This window comes from Sorex fumeus, unplaced genomic scaffold (assembly GCF_029834395.1).
Source record: "Sorex fumeus unplaced genomic scaffold, SorFum_2.1 ptg000015l, whole genome shotgun sequence".
In the NCBI taxonomy this organism is placed as follows: Eukaryota; Metazoa; Chordata; class Mammalia; order Eulipotyphla; family Soricidae; genus Sorex; species Sorex fumeus.
The window spans coordinates 8,551,278-8,571,758 of NW_026606072.1; the positions used below are offsets into that span (position 1 = coordinate 8,551,278).

At 36.0% G+C, this 20,481-nt stretch overlaps 1 protein-coding gene across 3 annotated transcripts in view; it reads right to left on the minus strand.

The window, feature by feature from the left end:
* Positions 1–20,481, minus strand: part of C6 (complement C6) — a 66,937-nt gene that overhangs the window by 39,472 nt on the left and 6,984 nt on the right. For all 3 annotated transcript variants that reach the window (XM_056112053.1, XM_056112055.1, XM_056112054.1), the window contains 4 exons: positions 19,653–19,797; positions 15,102–15,243; positions 7,774–7,912; positions 827–1,027 (listed from right to left, as the gene is read on the minus strand). In XM_056112053.1, coding sequence (XP_055968028.1) covers positions 827–1,027; positions 7,774–7,912; positions 15,102–15,243; positions 19,653–19,797 — 627 coding nt within the window. The remainder of the gene's footprint in view (positions 1–826; positions 1,028–7,773; positions 7,913–15,101; positions 15,244–19,652; positions 19,798–20,481) is intronic.

The following is a 20,481-nucleotide window of genomic DNA, read 5'->3' on the forward strand; positions in this document are numbered from 1 at the left end:
TACAGCATAAGGAAGCATCAGCTCTAACTGTAAAGCAAATGAAAGTTTTACTAAAGGAAGAGAATACATGTGCAAAGTAGGATACACACCTAGGCAGTTCCAACATGAAGTGACCTGAGCTGTTTTGGAATTTTTCCATGCTACCTAAACTTGGGCATGTATTGTTACTTGCGGGGTTCAGGGAAAAGAACTTGTACTTGGTGGAGAAGGTCTTTTCATTCTCTCTGTCTCTTCGGGACATTGTTTCTGCCTATTAATTATCTTACTGGCAGGATACAGCTTATATCCAACTCTGTCAGCTGGATAGCTCCTTTCTGTGTTTTATTCTATTTGTCCAAACATTTCTTGGTTGTAAGGGTTCCTAAAATCTCCAAGGGACTCCTTACCTGGCTGCCTGTGTCAGCAGAACTTCCAAAATGACTTAAGAACAAAAGGGAGCAGATAGAAGTGTGGTAAAGAAATAAGTAAAAAATGAAACAAGACAAAAATCAATTAAAGCAAAAGGGATAAAATGAGTAGGAAGAAGGAAGAAATAATACCAAGTATTTCATCGAAGGCATTAGATTACACTGAAAAATCAAAATTTGGTTTCTAAAAATTACACTTATAGCAATAAAACAATTTAAATAAAGAAAACATACTATAAGCATATAAAATAGAAGCATTAAGCATAATATTTCTCTAACTCTCGAAGTGGGTAAAAACATAAGTAAAACTCTTTGTGCTATAAATCTTACTGGTTTAATCCTCCATTCTCATTGCTTGACTTTTGAAGTTGGTGTTAATTTTCAGGGAAGAGTAAAAAATGTCAGAAACTGTTTTTCACCTTTTTGTGAGAGGCCTGAATGGCTTGTTTGATCCCCGAGTTCTGGGAATTGCTTTCACTTTGCTTTAAGGAAAATAAAATAGGTATTCGAGAAGATTTACGCAGTTCGAATAAACCTGAGGTCCGATCGTTTTTATTATTTTCAAGAGAAGTTAAATCCTTGTAGAAATATGTTTCCAAATCGTCTTCTTCTGTTTGTACCTGGAGTAAAAGCCATTTAAAATAAGACATACCTTAGGACATATTGAAGCTACCCCTAAATATTTATTGTAATGAGCATTCATACATCTTTGCTTAAAATAAGCATCTATGGTTGATCCATTTCCCTAGAAAACAAGGAATAATGTTAGTCCTAGCTCTTCAGGCATTGATAGTTTACTTAGAAAAAGACTATCTTAGACACTTAATAGATTTACGAAGTGCTGAGTTTACATTGGGATTGCAACAAATAACCATAAACCCAGTGGGGCTATAGGAGGAAAGGTGCCTAAACTGAACTTTAATGGGGTGATAAACAATGAGGCTATTTTTAGTCTGCCTGTGAATTTAATGAAGTTTGGGATCTAAATTGAGGTACTTTCAGAAAATTAGGACTGGGAAAGAGAGAGCAGATGAATTCTAGTTTGAAAACCAACCTTTTGGCCCTATTAAGGGCTAAGCATAAATGCTCTACAGGTCATATCTGTGAGAAAGAGAAAAAACAATCTAGTCCACCTGCTGGATGTTTATCAGTCTTCATTCATGGGGTCTGAGAAGAAGAGACAAACAGCCAGTGGAATTTGACTTGAGCTGAGTGTAATAGGGCATTTTTCTGTTAGAAAGAGACAAGAAGAGACAAGAGGAGAAAGAACAATGAACAGTTCCTTTTCAGTTACAAAATAAGTTTTTAGCAGAGTACTTTATGTTTAAAATGTTTGAGTGGCTGAGGGCTGGAGCAATAGCACAGCAGGTAGGGTGTTTGCCTTGCACGCAGCCTACCTAGGTTCGATTCCCAGCATCCCATATGGTCCCCCGAGCACCACCAGGTGTAATGCCTGAGTGCATAAACCAGGAGTAACTCCTGTGCATCGCCGGGTGTGACCCAAAAAGCAAAAAAAAAAAAAGTTTGAGTGGCTTTCCAGCTCAAACATTTTTTGTTTAAAATATTCAATATTAATATATGAATTTTGAGTTTTTCCAATGTGAGGTAAACCACATAGTTTGCACAATTCATCAAGGAAACACAAAACAATATTGCTGCAAAAGTCTTTCTCAACAGAAAAATACAGTCAAAAGTTCAGAGTTACTTTTAGATGTTAATAGTGTATGCCAGTTGGCATTTAAAATGCTCCCAAATGAAGTGCTTTAGTTAATAAGAAATTAGACAATCGTGTTTAAACATAGTTACTTATATTTATTTGTTATCTTTCAAAAAAAGAAACAGATTTTTTTATGAATTCACTCTCACATAAGAAAAAGTGCATCCCTTTGAAAAAATCACTAACATGTAAAGAAGGGGCCTTGGGTATTCTGATCAGAAACTCAGAAAAAAAATCTGTTATATATTATCTGCCAGGGAGGAAGTTTACAACTGAGATGTGCTAAAAATTAGATTGGACTTGGAAATTAGGATCTGTCCTTAGATAAGCTACTGGAATATTTGCTTTGAATTCAAAAAGCAAGATTTTACACATAAGATTAACTGGCCAAGCACATGCTCTGCATGCAAGAAACCTGGGTTTAATCCCCAGCAACATATAATTTCTTGACAACTACCTGGGGCAGACCCTTGAGTGCAGAGTAGGGAGTAGCCCAGAACATTGCTGTGTATAGTCCCAAACACATGAAAAATAATGGAATGAGTGAAAGATTGCAAGTGTTAGTAGCATATTTATGCTTTACAAAAATCAAATTATCTATAGTTAACTAAAGTGAAATACAGGAGAACAGTTTAAAACAAACAAACAAAATGGTATTTAACCAAGAGTAAGAGGTTAATAGGGATTAGTTCTTTGAAGAGAGAAATTAATAGTTTTTAGGAGGTGAGTCTGTAGAAGTTGTTGACCAAGTAGATAGATAGATATGGGAGGATACAGGGAGGGGGAGGGATAGGAGAGGGAAGGAGAATGGTCTTCCATGAAAGGAAATGTAGAAAGCCAAGTCATCTTGTAAAAGGAGGAAGATTGAGTTCTTTCAGTGATGTGTATGAACAGTAGGTAGGTTTTGATATATTCTATTTTCATAGATTTCCAAAGGAAAAGATGTCAACCAAGCTCTGGGGAAAAGATTTTCATCCCCATTTTACACATACAAGTTTCCAACTAACTGGAAATCTTGTGGGATGATAACCTACTGGGGCTTGATGAGCCTTGGTTTTTGTGTTTGAGGAAGGATGAGCATTTGTAAGAGAGACAGAAGATAATGAAAGAGATAGCATGGGGTAGAAGGACACCTTTTGTCCAATTACATCCTCCATTCGTTTCATGAGCTGTTCTGATTTTTGTGCACCACCTAGTCCATTATTTCATCTCTCAAAAAAAAAAACTCTTAATCTTCAAGAGAAGGGAAGTAAAATGCTTTTTGAAGTTCTCTACTGTTTTTAATGAGTAAAGCTGAGATTTGCAGTTTCCTGTTAAAGGTATAAAAAAAAACCTGACAAGTAAGCTAACATGACCTTAGATCTGGTCATTTCCAAATTTTCATTTGTTGAAATAGCACCATATCCTCAGTAGTCACATAATTATCTAAAACTAAAGGGCATATAGTTTGAGATGAAATGAGGTAACTTAAAGTTGAAAAAGATTTGGAACTACACTGATAATGAAATGAGTCTATCTTAGTCTGAATGAGGATTTTAGGTCTTTATTTCTCAGCGTGACTTGCCATCCAGACTTGAGTTGCTAAACTGTAAGAGTGAACTCAGTGACCCGCTGGTTAATGTTTAACAATCAACTTTCTGGGAGAGTGGGAAACCTGATTTACTACAGCATTTGCTTTTCCATATGTATGTTCACACACATACATTATATTTACACTACATATTCATATCAGAGCTGATTTCAAGTTATCTATATGATGTCCCTGAATTCAAACTTGGGAAGATATGTATAGTAGCAATTATTTTTTTTGGTTGTTTTTATGACATAGCTACACTAGGTCTAAGTAAGTTCAAAATCATTGATAATTAATAAAAGGTTGCAAAATATTTCAAATTTGATACATTGTGTGATTGTCACCTGCATTTTAATATTAAAATTTAACTGTAAGATTGTATGCATATTATTTAATAATGATGTTTCAAAATATGTTCATAAAATTCCCCCGTTTAACAGCTTCTAAATTGAAAGAACCTACCATTTGTGAACTTCATAGAAGATTATGTTTAAATAAAAATTTATGAAAAGTATTTAAACTGCATGGACATTATTAGTGTTCTGACATTACTAGCAAGACTTCATCTAGCAAAAGCAACACTGAAGAGAACCAGGACTCAGGAACTAAGAATTGTAATTCTATTGTGCTGTTGACTTTTGTTACATGCTAAGTAATGCAGAAAGCTACCCAACTTTACCAATTCTTTATTTTGTTCCTGTAATATATAAATATAAAGATTTTTTCTACCTTTCTGAAGAGGTTACTATGGTAATTGAGTGAAACTATAAGCAAATATGTTGAAAATCAAAGTATCATGTAAGTAGAGAGTGTAATACAGACTCCAATTTGCCCCGAGCTAAAATTGAACTTAACATTTGTTACTTATAAAACTGCAAGAAGTAGATACTTTTCTGAGACGGAAGCAATACAGCCGTGGGGCGTTTGCCTTGCGAGCAGCCAGCCCAGCAGAGCCTGGTCCGATTCCTCCACCCCTCTTGGAGAGCCCAGAAAGCTACCAAGACATATTCAATATGCCAAAACACAGTAACAGCAAGTCTCAAAAGTGGAGACGTTACTGGGCCGCTCAAGCAAATGGATGAACAACGGGAGGACAGTGTTTGTTCGTTTGACAGTATTGTATTTTAAGATGAAGTTTACAGATTGGTTGTTTGGATGCTAGAAAATATCCTACAAAGGTACAAATTACATAGAATAAGGACATGATGGCAACATTTTTATGTTACTGTTTCTTTAAAACAGAGTTGGTTTTTTGTTGTTGTTTTTTGAGGTCCTGTTCTGGAAACTAACAAGACCTTTTCTACTTTCCTTGATTGTTTGCTGACCCCTAGCAACCCCATTGTGGAAACAATGGGGTTTCCATTGTCTGGCTCTATGGTCAGTAGATATTTCTTCAGCTATTTAGAGAACACTTGTTACTTTTATCATTTCCTCCTCCAGACAGAAACAGAACCTTTTAGTATTATATAAACACTTCAAAATGTGCTTGACTTTGGCAGTTGGATCCATTGATATATATCAATTGGATTTAAGTTGAATTTATTCAGATGGAATTGAATCCATTTATAGAAGACTAGTGCTCTAACTCCTGAGCTATGGAGTCCCAGCGGAACTGTAACCATTTATATGTACTGTCTTTAAAATATTTTGTTGAAGTTTGGATAACATGGTTAAAATAATATTGACACCCTCCTATGATCATCCTCTGCCATTGTCCTGAGATCACTTCTCATTTACTTCCTCCTCCCACCCTAGACTATTTTTTGTTTTTGTTTTTATTTGTTTGCCTTTTTATATTTCTTTATTTTGTTTTATAATTTATTTTATAAAAAATTAAAAATGTTTTATACATTTTAATTTATAAAATTAAGTTCACAATATTTGATTACATTTAATATTCAAACACCAATCCCACCATTATTATACCTTCTCACCACCATATTTAGGATGTTTCCATCTCAAACCCCAATCCCTGACCCAAAGCAGAACTGAGATAATGTATTTTGTATTGTTTGTTATGAAAAACCACTAAAAATGCTACAAAAAAGTATCCGTAGAGGAAAGAGTTTGAATATAGTTCTATCTCAACAAGGGCCATAAAGCCCTTCCCACACTAGACTATTTTTAAAAGAGGTTTTCATTGATTTTTTTTTTAAACTCAGTTTACCCAGCAAATGGCCTCAGAAAACATTAGACCTTCTGAAATCTTCATCAGCTCATCAAATTTGTGAATATGGATATAACCATTATTGCTGTTTCTTTCCTGGTTCTCAAGACAAATTAAAGTAAGCAACAAGCATGGATCATGTTTCAACAAGCATGGATCACTCACCATGTACAAAGCACCACAAGTGGGGCTGGAGCAATAGCACAGCAGGTAGGTCATTTACCTCGCACACAGCTGACCAGGGTTCATTTCCCAGCATCCCATATGATCCCCTAAGCACCACCAGGAGTAATTCCTGAGTGCAGAGTCAGGTATCAAGATTAATCCTGGATACATTTTAAAAACTACACATTTGAAAAATGTCCAGCTGTCATAGAATTAGCTTTGATAAGAGAAAATTCTGGAGAAACAAAACTATTTATCTACATGGAGATATATTATCACTATATCTGTAGAAAGTTGGACTCAGTGGTCACTGTCCACTGTCCTCCTGTTCATCAATTTGCTCGAGCGGGCCCAGAAACATCTCCATTGTGACAATTGTTACTGTGTTTGACATATCAAATATGTCGCAGGTAGCTTGCCAGCCTTTGCCCTGCAGGCAAGATACTCTTGGTAGCTTGCAGGGCTCTCCGAGAGGGGTGGAGGAATCGAACTCAGATTGGCCATGTTGGCTGCATGCAAGGCAAACGCCCTACCCACTGTGCTATGGTTCCAGCCCAGACTCAGTAATATGGGCTTCAATCTATAAGCTATGACTTACTGTTTAACTTTGGGAAAAGGAGGACCTTAGACCTTTCATCTGAAAATTGATAATAGACTGAATTGTGGAAAGATTATATATCAATACATACAAAATTTAAATGTTTGTTTCTGGGCTGTAGAGTGTACAGTTGGTAAGGTGTTTTGCACCCAGGTTCAATAAAATAAAGTTCAATTTCTGACACTACATCTGGTTCCCTATGTACAATCAAGTTGATCTCTGAGTGTAGAGCCAGAACTATGCTCTGAGCACAGCTGGTGTGCACCTCTCCCCCAAAGAAATTTTTTTAAAACAAAATTATTTGAGATGCCTTGAATTACAATACTGATCATGATAAGATTTCATGATAAAATACAGTGCTCCACATCTTTCACCAGAGTGACCCTCCCCCCTGTTCTCCTTGGAAATTTCAGTTTTGTAGACTAACTTTCAGATTCAGTTGGACTTGGCCATTTGTTACTCCCTTTCTTGACAGAACTTTTCATGACATGAACTCTCAAGGCAAGTCTTCAACTACTTAATACCACTGGCAAAGCAAATAGAAGCAAAAATAACAGATGGAACTACATCAAATTCAGAAACTCTGCATTGCAGAAGAAACAATGAGAATAAAGACATCCCAAAGACTGGGAGAAAGTAATTTGCCCACTACTCAGATGAAAAAGGGTTAATATCTGAAATAAAGCACAAATTTCCTTTGTAATCTTTCTCTTCAATAATCACTACTATTTTTTATGTGGTGGCCTCTCTCAGTCAATTGGGCCTGCATTTGCTAATTCTTTTGTATGTTTGTTTGTTAGTTGTGTGTTTTTTTTTTTTTTTTTGGCACATCCAACGATGCTCAGGTATTACTCCTGGCTTGTGCATCCAGGAATTTCCCCTGGTAATGCTCAGAGGACCTTATGGAATGCTGGGTATTGAACCTGGGTTGGCCTCATGCAAGGCAAATGCCCTACCTGCTGTACTATCGCTCCACCCCTGCACTTGATTCTTAAGGGAACATGTGGTGCTGGGACTTGAACTAGGGCCAGCTAGGTATGTACCTTAAACCATGCACTATGTCTCCAGCCCCAAGCATGACTTACTCACTGTAAATTTAATATGATAAACACTGGTGTTGGGGTGCCATATGATAAGATGTCGTACCTCGAAGTGGACATTTTCCAGATTCACAGGAACACGATACGGATTACTTGCTTTCCTGCTTTTGACAGTTTTACATATTCCTCCAGTGAAAGAATTATCAAGGACTTCTCCTCTGGGCTCTCCTGCCAGATAATGAAATCTAGAAACAGAGCAATTTTCAAGAATTCAATAGATAAGAGAACAATTTTTAAAATTTACCTTAATAATATCAAAGATATATCTTTCTTAGATTTTTTCAACATATGACAAATGACCAAGACGAAGCGAATTTTTTTCCTAGACTATAGCAAGCCATTCAGGAGGGAAAAGAAGCCCAAACTCAGACTCTCTCTTTTTGTTAGTTTCTCTTTATTCCTCTCACTTGATTAAAATATGGGTTTTCAACATAAAATAAAATTTGGATTTATAATTATCACTTCTGAACCATTGTAAACTTTATAAGTAGATGAGGAAATAAATTATCCTTAATCCATGCCACCTTGGATTCACTTCTTTCAATAAACTGTGACAGAATTCGTATAGAGTGCTAATAAAGAAATGGAGATAGTATATTTAGGTAGATTATAGTATTTTGCTTTTGCTAATGATTGTAACAATTATGTTTAAAATATATGAAATACATACCTATGTACTATTTACTGTAAGTCAAACACTTTTTACCAAATTTAACATTTGTATGATATTTAGTTTACATATATCCATTTTACAAATAAGAAAATTGAAGAAATTGAGACATTGAAATTAATTAGGTAAAAGCAAATAAAATATTTAAGGAGTTTTTTGTGGTAGATTGAGAAAACATTTACAAGATATTAATAGTATTTAAATTATTTTATTTATTTTTTTGAGATTTATTTATTTGTTTATTTATTAGTGAGACATCATGAGGTACAGTTGTAGACTTACAAATTTTTGTGCTTGGGTTTCAATTATACAATGATCAAATTATTTTAATGTTAAAATGTGCCATATGAAAAAAAGCTTCCTATTCAGATTTTTTTGTTTTTGTTTTTGTTTTTGCTCAGGGCTGACTCCTGGCTCTTCAGTCAGAACAGAGTCCCATTCCTGGCAGGCTTGAGGAACCATATGAAATGTAGGGATCAAACCCACATATAAGGTAACTGCTCTAGTCTCTGTGTAATTGCTTTGGTCCCTCTATCAAAAAGTATGACCACTCTGAATTATCTTAGCAGCCTCTGCAGGGGTGTGATACTTCCCACTTTGGGAAACACTCATCCAAATTAAACACTTTTTAATCACTTATTGAAATTTAGGTTTATACCTCATATCATATGATTTCATTAAGGGGAAATGTGTAGAATGAACAAATCTATACTGACACAATGCAGATTAGTGATTATCTAGGACAGGGTTTCTCAACCATATTTCCAGCTGTGGACCTTTCCCATCTTACTGCCTGTCTGTGCCTCCATCCCTAGCCTACACATTTACCCATATTCTCATTCCATGATTCTTTCCATTAATGAAATTTTCATCTGAGACCCCCTTGAAATACCCTGGGGGACCACAAAGAGTCATGTAATACCTCCACCCCCACTTGTAACACTTGCCTAGGTCTAGAAATGAGGGTTGATGGAATATGAAATCAGATTTTTAACAGGTGCAGGTTTTATTTGGGGAATATTGAAAAGATTCTGAAATTATATGAAAGTCTTTAAATGTATTAAAAATTAAATATATTAATTATGTTGCAATAAAATAAAATTATGTACTTTAAATGGCCATTTATATGGACATCAAATCCTTAAAGCTGATTATTTTGGTTTTATGGGAGACCACATCTGGCAGTGTTCAGGCCTTGATCCTGGCTCTGCACTCAGAGATCACTCCTCTCATGGCTCAAGGGATCATATAGAGTGCTGTGAATTGAACCCTGTTTGGCCATATATAAGGCAAGCAACTCTCTGTACTGTCCTTTATATTCCCAAAGGGGTGATTCCAGTGGTTTCTGTAATATACATCTCATACTCAAATAGCTACATCCAAATTTGATTCTGTACAGTTATTTGAGGAAGGAAGCTATTCTAGAAAGAACTTTCCAAATTAAAGTTAATAGGACTAGCAGACATGCCTACAACTCATTCATTTTCGTATTCTGAATTTAAAAAAAATCAACAAGGTAAAAAAAAAACTGTTGTCTACTTACTGCCTTATTTTATACTTATGATCTTATTATAAACTCATAAGAAAAGACTTGCAAAGAATGAACTCCCTGGTCCTGAGGAATCTGTGAAGACAGAGCTGCTTACAGATGACCTGAATATATATGCTGTGTAGAGGGGACACTATCAGGGAGTGCTCCAGGAATCATTTAGGAACTGAATCAAATAGTGACAATTTATTTTTATTTGGTTATTTTGGGCACACTTGGGGATGCTCAGGGGTTACTCCTGTCTCTATACTGAGGAATTAATCATGGCATTCTCAGGGGACTATATGATCCTGGGGAATTGAACCCAGGTCAGTGCATGCAAGACAAACATTACCAGTTGTACTATCACTCTGGTCCTTGGATAGCAATTTTTTTGTTTTTGTTTGTTTTGGGGTTACACCTAGAAGTCTTCAGAGCTTTTTCCTGATTCTGTGCTCAGGGATCACTTCTGGCTCGCTTGTGGACCATATGGGGTGCCAGGGATTGGACCTTGGTCAGCCATGTGCAAGGCAAATGCCCTATCTGCTGGCCGTATATAGCAATTTTTAAATCTATTCTTTTTTCTCCCTTCTAAAGAATTTAAATGAACTTTAGGGCTGGCAAGCTCCCCGTGACGTATTCGATATGCCAAACACAGTAACAACAAAGTCTCCAATGGAGACGTTACTGGGCCTGCTCGAGCAAATCGATGAACAACGGGAGGACCTTTACCTTTACCTTTTAAAGATCATAGCCTTTAATATTTTGGTTTCTGGAGGCTTTTTTGAATCTAATCATACTTTGCATGTTTTCAATTGAATCAAGCACTTCATAGCTATACACACTAAATGTGTATGTATGCAAGTGTATTTATGCATATGTTTGTGTATTCATATCTCAACCTAACCTGAGAAAAAGAAAATAGCACGGTATTATTGCCTGACTCTTGCTTTTCTTTAGGGCCTAGTGATTGAGGCTGGTAAAATAGAAATTTTGGTATGCCTTATTAAAATATTCATCAGAAAGATGTCACTTAAAAAGAGGAACCACCACACATGAAGCTAGTACTTGTGTGTAAAAATATGTCAGGGAGGGGACAGACATTCTAAGGGCAGCAGATTAGAAAGAAATTCCAGTAAATAGCTCTTGAAACTCTCAGTCCCCAGAGAAGCAAGAGAGGACTGCTTGTTCCCAAGCCAGCAGGTTTTTCTCATTTCTCAGAACACTAGGGACAGCAGCTCTGGTTGGCCAAGGACCACACAGTCCTTCTGCCAAAGTACACATAGCATGTGGTCCTCTCCATCTGTAATGCTAGAGCAAGAGGTGAGTTTGTAGTGTAACCCCTCATAAATCAGAACATGAGAAAATGTGATTATCAGTAGGAGGTTTTGGCTGTGTTTTTTCTTACAAGGAAAGGAAAGAAGAAAGACACTTCTATACATCGTTAAGATGGTATACAGGAATTCTTCCTGAAATAGACTTTAGTTAGGAATTCTTAAGACAAATTAATTTGTGGTCATTCAAAACCTAGATGAATTGTGACCTAGAACAGTCCTCAAAAAACTAGAAATTGAGCTCCCATTTGACCTAGCAATACCACTTTTGGGAATATACCCTGGTTGTCCAAAAACACACAACAGAAACACCATCTTCACTTCTATGTTCATTGTAGCACTAGTCACAATAGACAGAATCTGGAAACAGCCTGAGTGTCCGAGAACAGATGAATGGATAAAAAACTGGTACATCTAAACAATGTAATACTACACAGCTATTAGGAAAAGTGAGGTTATGAAATATGCCTATAAATGGAGAGATTTGGAGAGTATCGTGCTGAGTGAAATGAGTTAGAAGGAGAGGGAGAGATATAGAATAACTGCATTTGTTTGTGAGATATAAAAAAAAGTATTAAACTAATATCCAATGCCAGGGAAAATGGGCCAGGAGGACTGGTCAGTGGTTGGAAATTACCACAAAGATCTGGGGGGATGGAAAGTAGTTAAGATAGAGGAGGCTCCATTATGACAATATAGTTGAAAATGATCATTCTGGACAAGAACTGAGTGTTGAAAGTAGTTAAAGGGATATAGATGATAAACTTCCATCACGTATATTGCAAACCATAATGCCAAATGAGAAAGAGAAAGAGAGAGAGGAAGAAAGAGAAGAAGAGAGAGGAGAGAGGAGAGAGGAGAGAGGAGAGAGAGAGAGAGAGAGAGAGAGAGAGAGAGAGAGAGAGAGAGAGAGAACTGGTGCCTGCCATAGAGGCAGGTGGAGTAGTTTGAAGGGATTGGTAGGAAACTGGGAACACTGATGTGGTGAAGGGATGGATATTAGAACATTATATAACTAAAACATAATCATAAACAGTTTTGTAATTCTCTATCTCATGGTGATTCTATAAAAACAAAATAGGTCCTTCACGCTCTACCAAGGCCAAGAGTTGCCCTCCACGAGCAGCTCTCCAGCACGGCCATGGCTCCAGAGGCAAAAGGACTTAATCCAGAACCCGGCAGCTTGCAGCAGAAAAGTGAATGAACTATGAGTTAAACTACGGTGCCATGCCTCTCCGGGAGGGAAAGGGTGTCTCGCCCTTCCGTCTCCAACCCCCCCGCCTCCCTGCAGCAAGGTGGCCACCGCCTCAGAGCTTATTGGAAAGTCAGGTATGAGCCGGCAGTGACAGGGTAACTGCAGCCTCATGGGATGGAGGGCAGTACCAGCTCATCCTTCACACCCTACCGAGGCCACAAGTTTTCCCCCCACGAGCGGCTCTCCAGCATGGCCATGGCACCAGACGCACAGAAACCAATCTCGTAATTATCTGGCTCTTGGCAGAAATCCCTTCAGACTTAGTTAGTAAAATATCAGAAATCCAAAATCGCAGCCGCGCAACATCATATGGTTCTCATAACTAGCTATAAAAAACAAATTATTTCATAATGCCTTTTCAGCAGTTCTGATTGTTGTGAAATCCTAAACAATAATGATGCATCTTTTGTCGAAATAATGAATGTAACCAAAGTAGAGAAAGAGTTAAGTAGAAACCATCTGCCTCACAGGCATTGGGAGGGGTAGGGGGATATATTGGAGTTATTGGTGGTGAAAAATAAGTACTGGTGAAGGGAAAGGTGTTTAATCATTGTGTGACTGAGACTTAAACCTGAAAGCTTTGTGACTTTTCCCACAGTGATTCAATAAATAAATATAAAGGTAAAGGTAAAGGTAAAGGCCCTCCCGTTGATCGTCGATTTGCTCGAGCAGGCCCAGTAACGTCTCCATTGGAGACTTTGTTGTTACTGTGTCTGGCATATCGAATACTCTCGGTAGCTTGCCGGGCTCTCCGAGAGGGGCGGAGGAATCGAACTCGGGTCGGCCATGTTGGCCGCTTGTAAGGCGAACGCCCTACCCGCTGTGCTATTGCTCCCAAAAAATAAATAAATAAAGTAAACATTCAATTTATAACTTCTGAGTGAACAAAACACATATGAATAAATGAGAAAAAGAGCAAAACTAATTTCCCAGGGAAAAATTCAGCTAATGTCACAAGTACTTTAATATGAATCTCTGATTAATTTTTGGTAAAATGAACAGAAAAGCCTTAAGAAAAAAATATAATTGTGACCTAGAGATGTTCAAAAACTTGGTTATGATGAAGTGAATTACTGCAGAACTAAACTAGAACTGGTTTAAACTAACTCTTTTAAACTAATGATGTTCTGTTTTACTGCTGGAGTTTGATTCATTATCTTCTACTTCTCATTGTAATCAAATGAGGTTACATGTAATGCTGCAGAGACATGGAGCCTCAAGCAGACTTGGAAACTTGTGTGCAAGTCTGCAAGCATTAGTAAAGACTTTTTTTTCAAAGTTTAGTATGAGGCAACTAAAGCAAATTATTTGTTTCCTGGTCAAAAATTGAAAAGACAGTTCTTTACGGAACAGAAAGTTCGGAAGATTATCTTTACTGATTTCTTAAGGTTATGATTAAGACTTAGTTCTTACATTTTCGTTGATTTTCTTGTGTATTTATTAAAGTATTCTGAGACATTGGATTAGTCTCATGAATCTAAAATTCTTTGCTAAACTTTCAAAGACCTCGTGACTTGAAATAAGAAATATTAGAATTTCTAAAAAGGATATTAGATTTCTAAAATTATAACAGAATTTCTGAGATGAGAACATTAGAATTTCTGAAATGAGAAAGTTTGAATTTCTAAGGACTATTATAAGATTGGGACTATTATAAGATTTGTTGCTTGATCTACCAAAAATTTTTCTAGTATAGCTGCATTTCAAAGGCGGGGATGGCACTAAATCAGCATGGATTGCTAGAAATATGAATTGGTGGCACCAGAAGACAAAATGAAGCCTGGGTTTGAAACCAGGATAGACCATTTCTATTTGATAGATGTAGACACATTAGCTAACATTTCTTAGGTCCCATTTCCTAGTTTTTAAATTGAATAAGTTGTGGCAGTAATAAACATCTGAATTTCTGTCTTTAAACTGTGCTGACATACCCTGTATCACCACATGCTCTACTAGAGAGGATATTTGTAATGTCCTAGTTATTTTTTTTAACTTTTTATTACCTTACCTTTTCAAATAATCGATTTTTTATTTGTTTATTTATTTGTTTTAATGGCACTCCTTTCCTTATGTCTGCTTAACTTCTTTCTTATGTCTCTGTCCTTTAGTTATTGATTAGTTATTGATCCTGTGCTTGCTGCTGGTGATATTTCTCCTTTTTTTCCCTTTTTTTTTTTCTGTTTTGGACACTCATAGATGCACTTTCCTAATGCCTTCTTTCTCCATGTGCTTCTGGTATTTCTGAATGGTTAGCAGGCCCTGAAGACCTAGCTTCAGTAATCTACCCCAGTATCTTCCAGCTTGTCTATACTTCCATAAGTTTGTCCCTGAACCAGAAATGTCAGAAGATGAATGACAATTAAAAAAATATATATCTGTAAAGCCCCCATAACATTTCCAGGTACAAACTGCATGTGAAAATCTAAATTCTTTTATTCCTTTAGAGTGAAGATCATCTGCTCTCAGAATGTAGGTGAAAGGAGTAGTAAGAGGTTAATGAGGAAGGTAGACAGTGATGTGTTTCATTCTTACATTGTTGTTCTAACTCAGCCCTTTTACCCACCAAACTATAAAAATGTTCACATACCCAGAGCCCATCAACTGTGCACTAGGAATGGGAATGTATGTCCGCGGGCACACTGTTTTAGTTCTTCCACAGTTCCTTTCGTCTGAATTGTCTCCACAGTCATTTTCTCCATTGCACTCTAACTTATGGGCAATGCAGCGGCCTAGTCAGGAAAAGCAAACATCCGTAACACTGACACACCTTAAGATTTAGGAGCATATTATTTGGATTCAGCGCTTTAAATTTCTAGTGAAAGTTAAGGCAAGTTTTCATTATTTTTGATAAAGGTTTAGGAAATGGAATTATAAAATAATATTTCCTTAGTTTTCATAGAATTAGACAAGCTACCATAGAATTAGTCACCACTGTTATTTGTGTTAAAAAGAGAAATAACATTAGAATCCTATTCCTGTTATAGAGATCTTTCTACAGACTTTGTTCTTTTGGAGAAAATGAATAACAAATTTAAAATTTGGGGTCTAAAAAAAGATAGTAGGAATAACACTTCTATTTACAATGACTATAAAATTTTATAAACACTTCCATTATTGTATTTGAAATAATTTTGTTTGGTGTGAGGAATTCAACCCAGGTCTCTTACATACAATTTTGTATATAAATTTTTTCTCTCTATTGTTGGGCTGGAGCGATAGCATAGCAGTAGGGCGTTTGCTTGCACGCAGCCAGCCCAGCCGAGCCTGGTTCGATTCCTCCGCCCCTCTTGAAAGAGCCCGGCGAGCTACCAAGGGTATCTTGCCCACACGGCAAAACCTGGCAAGCTACCCATGATGTATTCAATATGCCAAACACAGTAACAACAAGGCTCAAAATGGAGATGTTGGGCCCGCTCAAGTAAATCGATGAACAACGGGAAGGCAGTGCAGTGCTCTCTATTGTTCAGGAGTGATTTACATGTGCATATCCATTTGTCAAAATCAAACTGAATATGTTTTCGGGGTGCTTTATAATTATTTTTCTATATATAATCACCATATATTATTATGTACATGTAGACTATAATTACTGTTAACTTTTACTAAATATAATTTGCTAGATATATATTTTCAGACTAAATATCTAGATATTACTGTACTAGAAAGCAAGTTAAATGAATGAATTTCTAAAACAACTTAAACTCCATGTACTAAAAAAAAAATCACTTCTTTAAGACTTGCTAAACTACATTAGGATTTTTGGAATTAATGTATAACTCTTTATCATGTGTAAAATATTGCATCAACATGTACAATACTAGGTAGCTCTTCTGCCTATCACTCTCTTCTTGCCAGGAATATTGGCATTTGTACTATTATATATAGGTATCACTAAAAATATTAAATTTTTTTTCGATATTTTCAGGTTTTCTTGAGAAATGGTGTAGGAATTAAGGTGTTTGCTGACCCACCTGCAGTCTCCAACACCACATATTGTCCCCCACAAGTTCAGCCCAGTGTGATCCCTGAACATAGAACCAGGATTAAGCTCTTAGCACAATTGATGTGATACCCACTCATTCCCGCCCCACCCCTTAAAAATATTTTTAAATATTTCAAATTGTGATCAGCATTTTGCTAGTGCTCTATATGACTGTTAAGTAACTTGAATGCATTGGATAATTGAATATTATTTTGTTGAATTAAAATTTATTATTAGAGCATTCCTGAGAAAGCACTTCAAGTCTGTTAATAATATTAAGAAAGTAGAATATAATGAATTCAATTAAATATTCCTTTCATTATTTGGAACTTGCGTTGCATTAAGACTATCATTATAAAGAATATAGTTATGATCACCATGATCATACAAGACTGAAAATATAGTTAGAATTGAATTTATAAAAATTCCAGGACATATACTGGAAAACACTGTTTTTAAAACAGTTTATATCTCTGTTTTTTTTTCTTTGCCTTATAATTTGCAGGAAGAAAAGAATGGGTAATTTAGTTTGAAATAGAGATGCTTTTTTGAAAAACAATCCATAGATCACATTTTATAAATTTGAAAATAAATTTTAAAAATAATTTTTTGTTTAAAAATTCAATTTTATAGAAAGAGATAGGTTTTCAATGTAGTGTTCAGTTTTCCTTAATTTAACTTTATAAATAGGACACCAGATATCTTAGTATACAAGGAATTCTATCCATTTGGTACTTTCAGGGTCATAGAAAAGGGCATTTTTAGTAAGGACAGGAATGAAGGTAAGAAAATGCCTTGTGAGTGATATTCAAGAATAGATAGCAGGAATGATATTGGTCCAATGGGTCGCGACTGAGATTGGTTCCATGTCATGAGAACTCAGTGATACAGGAAGCTTTTGGGGAAAGATATTGTGAAGTTTAAATACATGCCATGTTAAAGGAGGAATGGCACATTTGAAGGGAAATTCAGGTTGTGCAAAATTTGCTGGAGGCAGTATGTTTTAGCCAGGGCATTAACATATACACTTCCAGCTGGTGCTGTGAAGTCACTTAGAAATTGTACATGCTTTCCTTTCTGTTTCAAGTGTATTTTTATAGCTAAATTGCTATTATTTTTGTAATCAACTGCAAATTATTTCATTTTTAGGACTTTGAGAGAAGAGTTGACACAGCATATGGGACTCAGGCTCAGTAGTAATTTTCAAAAATCCACATATACTTTAAACTGATAGAGGCTGGAAAGATAGTATTGGGTTCAAGGTATGTGCCTTGCATGTGGCCAACCCTGGTTTAATCTCCAGCACTGCATGTGTTTCTGAGGATCACTGGGTACAACTCTGGGGACCCTTAAGCACTACAGGGATATTCCAAATAATTGCTATTACTGCAGAACCTGAGAAGTACTACATCCTTGGACATTCACATTCACACTGGCCAACCTGGGCCTCTTGGTGTCTCTATCGGTGGTTTGGGGCATACTGCTGATAAGTAATTCTTCTGAAATCACTCATTATGAACAGATAGTCCATGATGTCAACATTGGGGCTATGTTTCTGCCTTTAAAAAAAAGCTCTTTTAAAATAAATGCCATATATTTATAGACTATTAAATAAGGAATTTTTCCTGAAAATTTGTTCTGGAATTTGTTCAAGATTTTTTTCCATATTCTTTTGTTAATATGTAAAATGATCTTATTTGCATAGATGTTATGTATAACATCCAACCCTTTTCTACTGTTACTTCCTAGGTTTGTGTGTGGAATTCCAGGGAAAAAAAATCTGTCACTGTCTACATGTCTGGCAGGAAGCTGAAGTAACAGTAAGAAAAGAATATTAAATATATTTCTGTGGTCATTATTCTATAGGATTTGAAATTTTATGGAAGGTTTTAATACAAACACTTCACTGTGAGCACTAGGAAATGATATGGAGTTTTCATTTGAGCTGTATGCTCTATATTTATTTTCTATGTTAGGTTGAATGTTTTAAGAAGAGTTAGGAAAACTATGATCTGAGGGCTAAAACTGACCCACTGCCTCTTTTTGTAAACAAAATTTTATGGAAACTCAGCCCCACTAATTTGTTTATATACTCTCTGTGACAGCTTTGATGCTACAACACAAGTTGAGTAGTTGCAACATAGACCTAATGGCCTTCAAAGCCTAAAATATTTGCCATCTGGTGTTTGTTGAAGAAAAGTCTTCAGAAATAATCTAGGCTGTTCCAACAGTAAGTGTTGAAAAGCTATTAATTATCAAGAGAACATATATTATTAACTTATATATAACAAATTTGATGGCAATCTAATGAAACTTAAATGTGAGAATTTATGAATAGGTATTAAACTTATTAAGTATTGAAGTTCAAGTATTTAGCTTAAAGAGAATGTTGCTTTAAGTTGTTTTCAGTCTACCTCTGGAATCATCCAAAAGACCACTCAAGAAAACGTGTCACAGTACTGAAAATGTGGCTCAGTGGCAGAATATCTGTCTCAAATGCATGAGAACATAAAATCTTAGGCTCTATCCATTTACACACACACACGCACACACACACACACACACTGATCATTCTTGTGACCTAATGAACTGTATTAAAAATTTGTATATCTGTCATTCCTTTTCAATGACTTGTTCTCAAAGATTTGTGCTCATTAAAAGCCAAAATTTAAAGTTATCTCACTCACTGATCTACAAAACTGAATTTGGGGCAAGGGTTGAAAGGGAGGAGTGTTGAGAACTTTGGGGAAGGGGAGTACACTAGTGACGGGAGTGATGTTAGACTTATGTACACGTAAAACCATCATTCCCGGTATTGTAAATCAAAACCTCAATCAATAAAATAGTTAAAAAAATAAAGTTATATAACTCTTCTTTCATTTCCTCCTCCTCCTCCCTTGTTACATTATAACTGCGTCAGGACCTAGGCACTAGTAATAAACTAATGAATTAGCTAAGTGGTCCAGATGATTCTAGATAGAAAAGTGTAATTTCACACATGAACAGCTGGATAATTGGCAGCATAACACCCAGTCTCCACAGGCTGTAAATATCATGGGTGTTTCCTAGCATGACTTTTATTGGTAGTCAATTGGAATACCTTTATTTGTTCAAGTCATTTTTAGTAGAAACGGAATGTTTTCCAGGAGTATTTACCACTGTCACAGCGGAATTTATTCTTGCAGTTGACCTCTTCAATTTTGCAGAGCTTAGAAGGAATGCATGGTTGAAAGGTCATCAGGGGCTCGGTGCATGGCTGTCCTCCAAACTGACTGGGACGCAAAATGGATCTGACTTTAAACTGAAAGGATAAGGAAGTTGAATAACCCTAAAGCAAGACCAAAGTTCAAATGCTTTTGAGAAAAGCAGGGTTCTCAATCACAGTGGTGATTTTTCCTTTCGGCAGTGTTCCTACATTTACTAATAAACTTTCTAGTTCCATTATAGTGGACCCATAACAAGGTCACCCCCTCTCACGGTTTCATTTTTCCAACCAAAAAATGAATAAGTGCTCTAATATTACTTCTATCTTTGAAATTATGTTTCTAAATTAAATAAAAAATGACTGTACAATTATTTACTAGAACCTCCTAAGTATAGTAAATTCTTCTAGAAAAACATCAATGACCCTTCTATATCTCAAAGATAATATTAAGTGACAAATGTGATGGAATTTGATTTTTTCTTATATAGGGCAGCCACCATAGAAACAATTTAATGGTGGGAGTAAAACAAAGGATAATGGAAAATTAGAAAAACACTAGGACTTAACTGTAAAATTTTTTAAAAAAAATCATGTCCAACTGTAGCTCCTTTATTACTCTTATTCTGCTCTTGGGCAAGTTCATTAACCCCTCATGAGTAATGACTTAGTCATCTGTAAAATGGGTAGAAAGATACAAGATAATGTAAACTTTAAATAAGATGTTATATAAAGGTTTCAAAATAGTTTCTCATAGATACTGTGGTCCCAATCAGTTTCTTT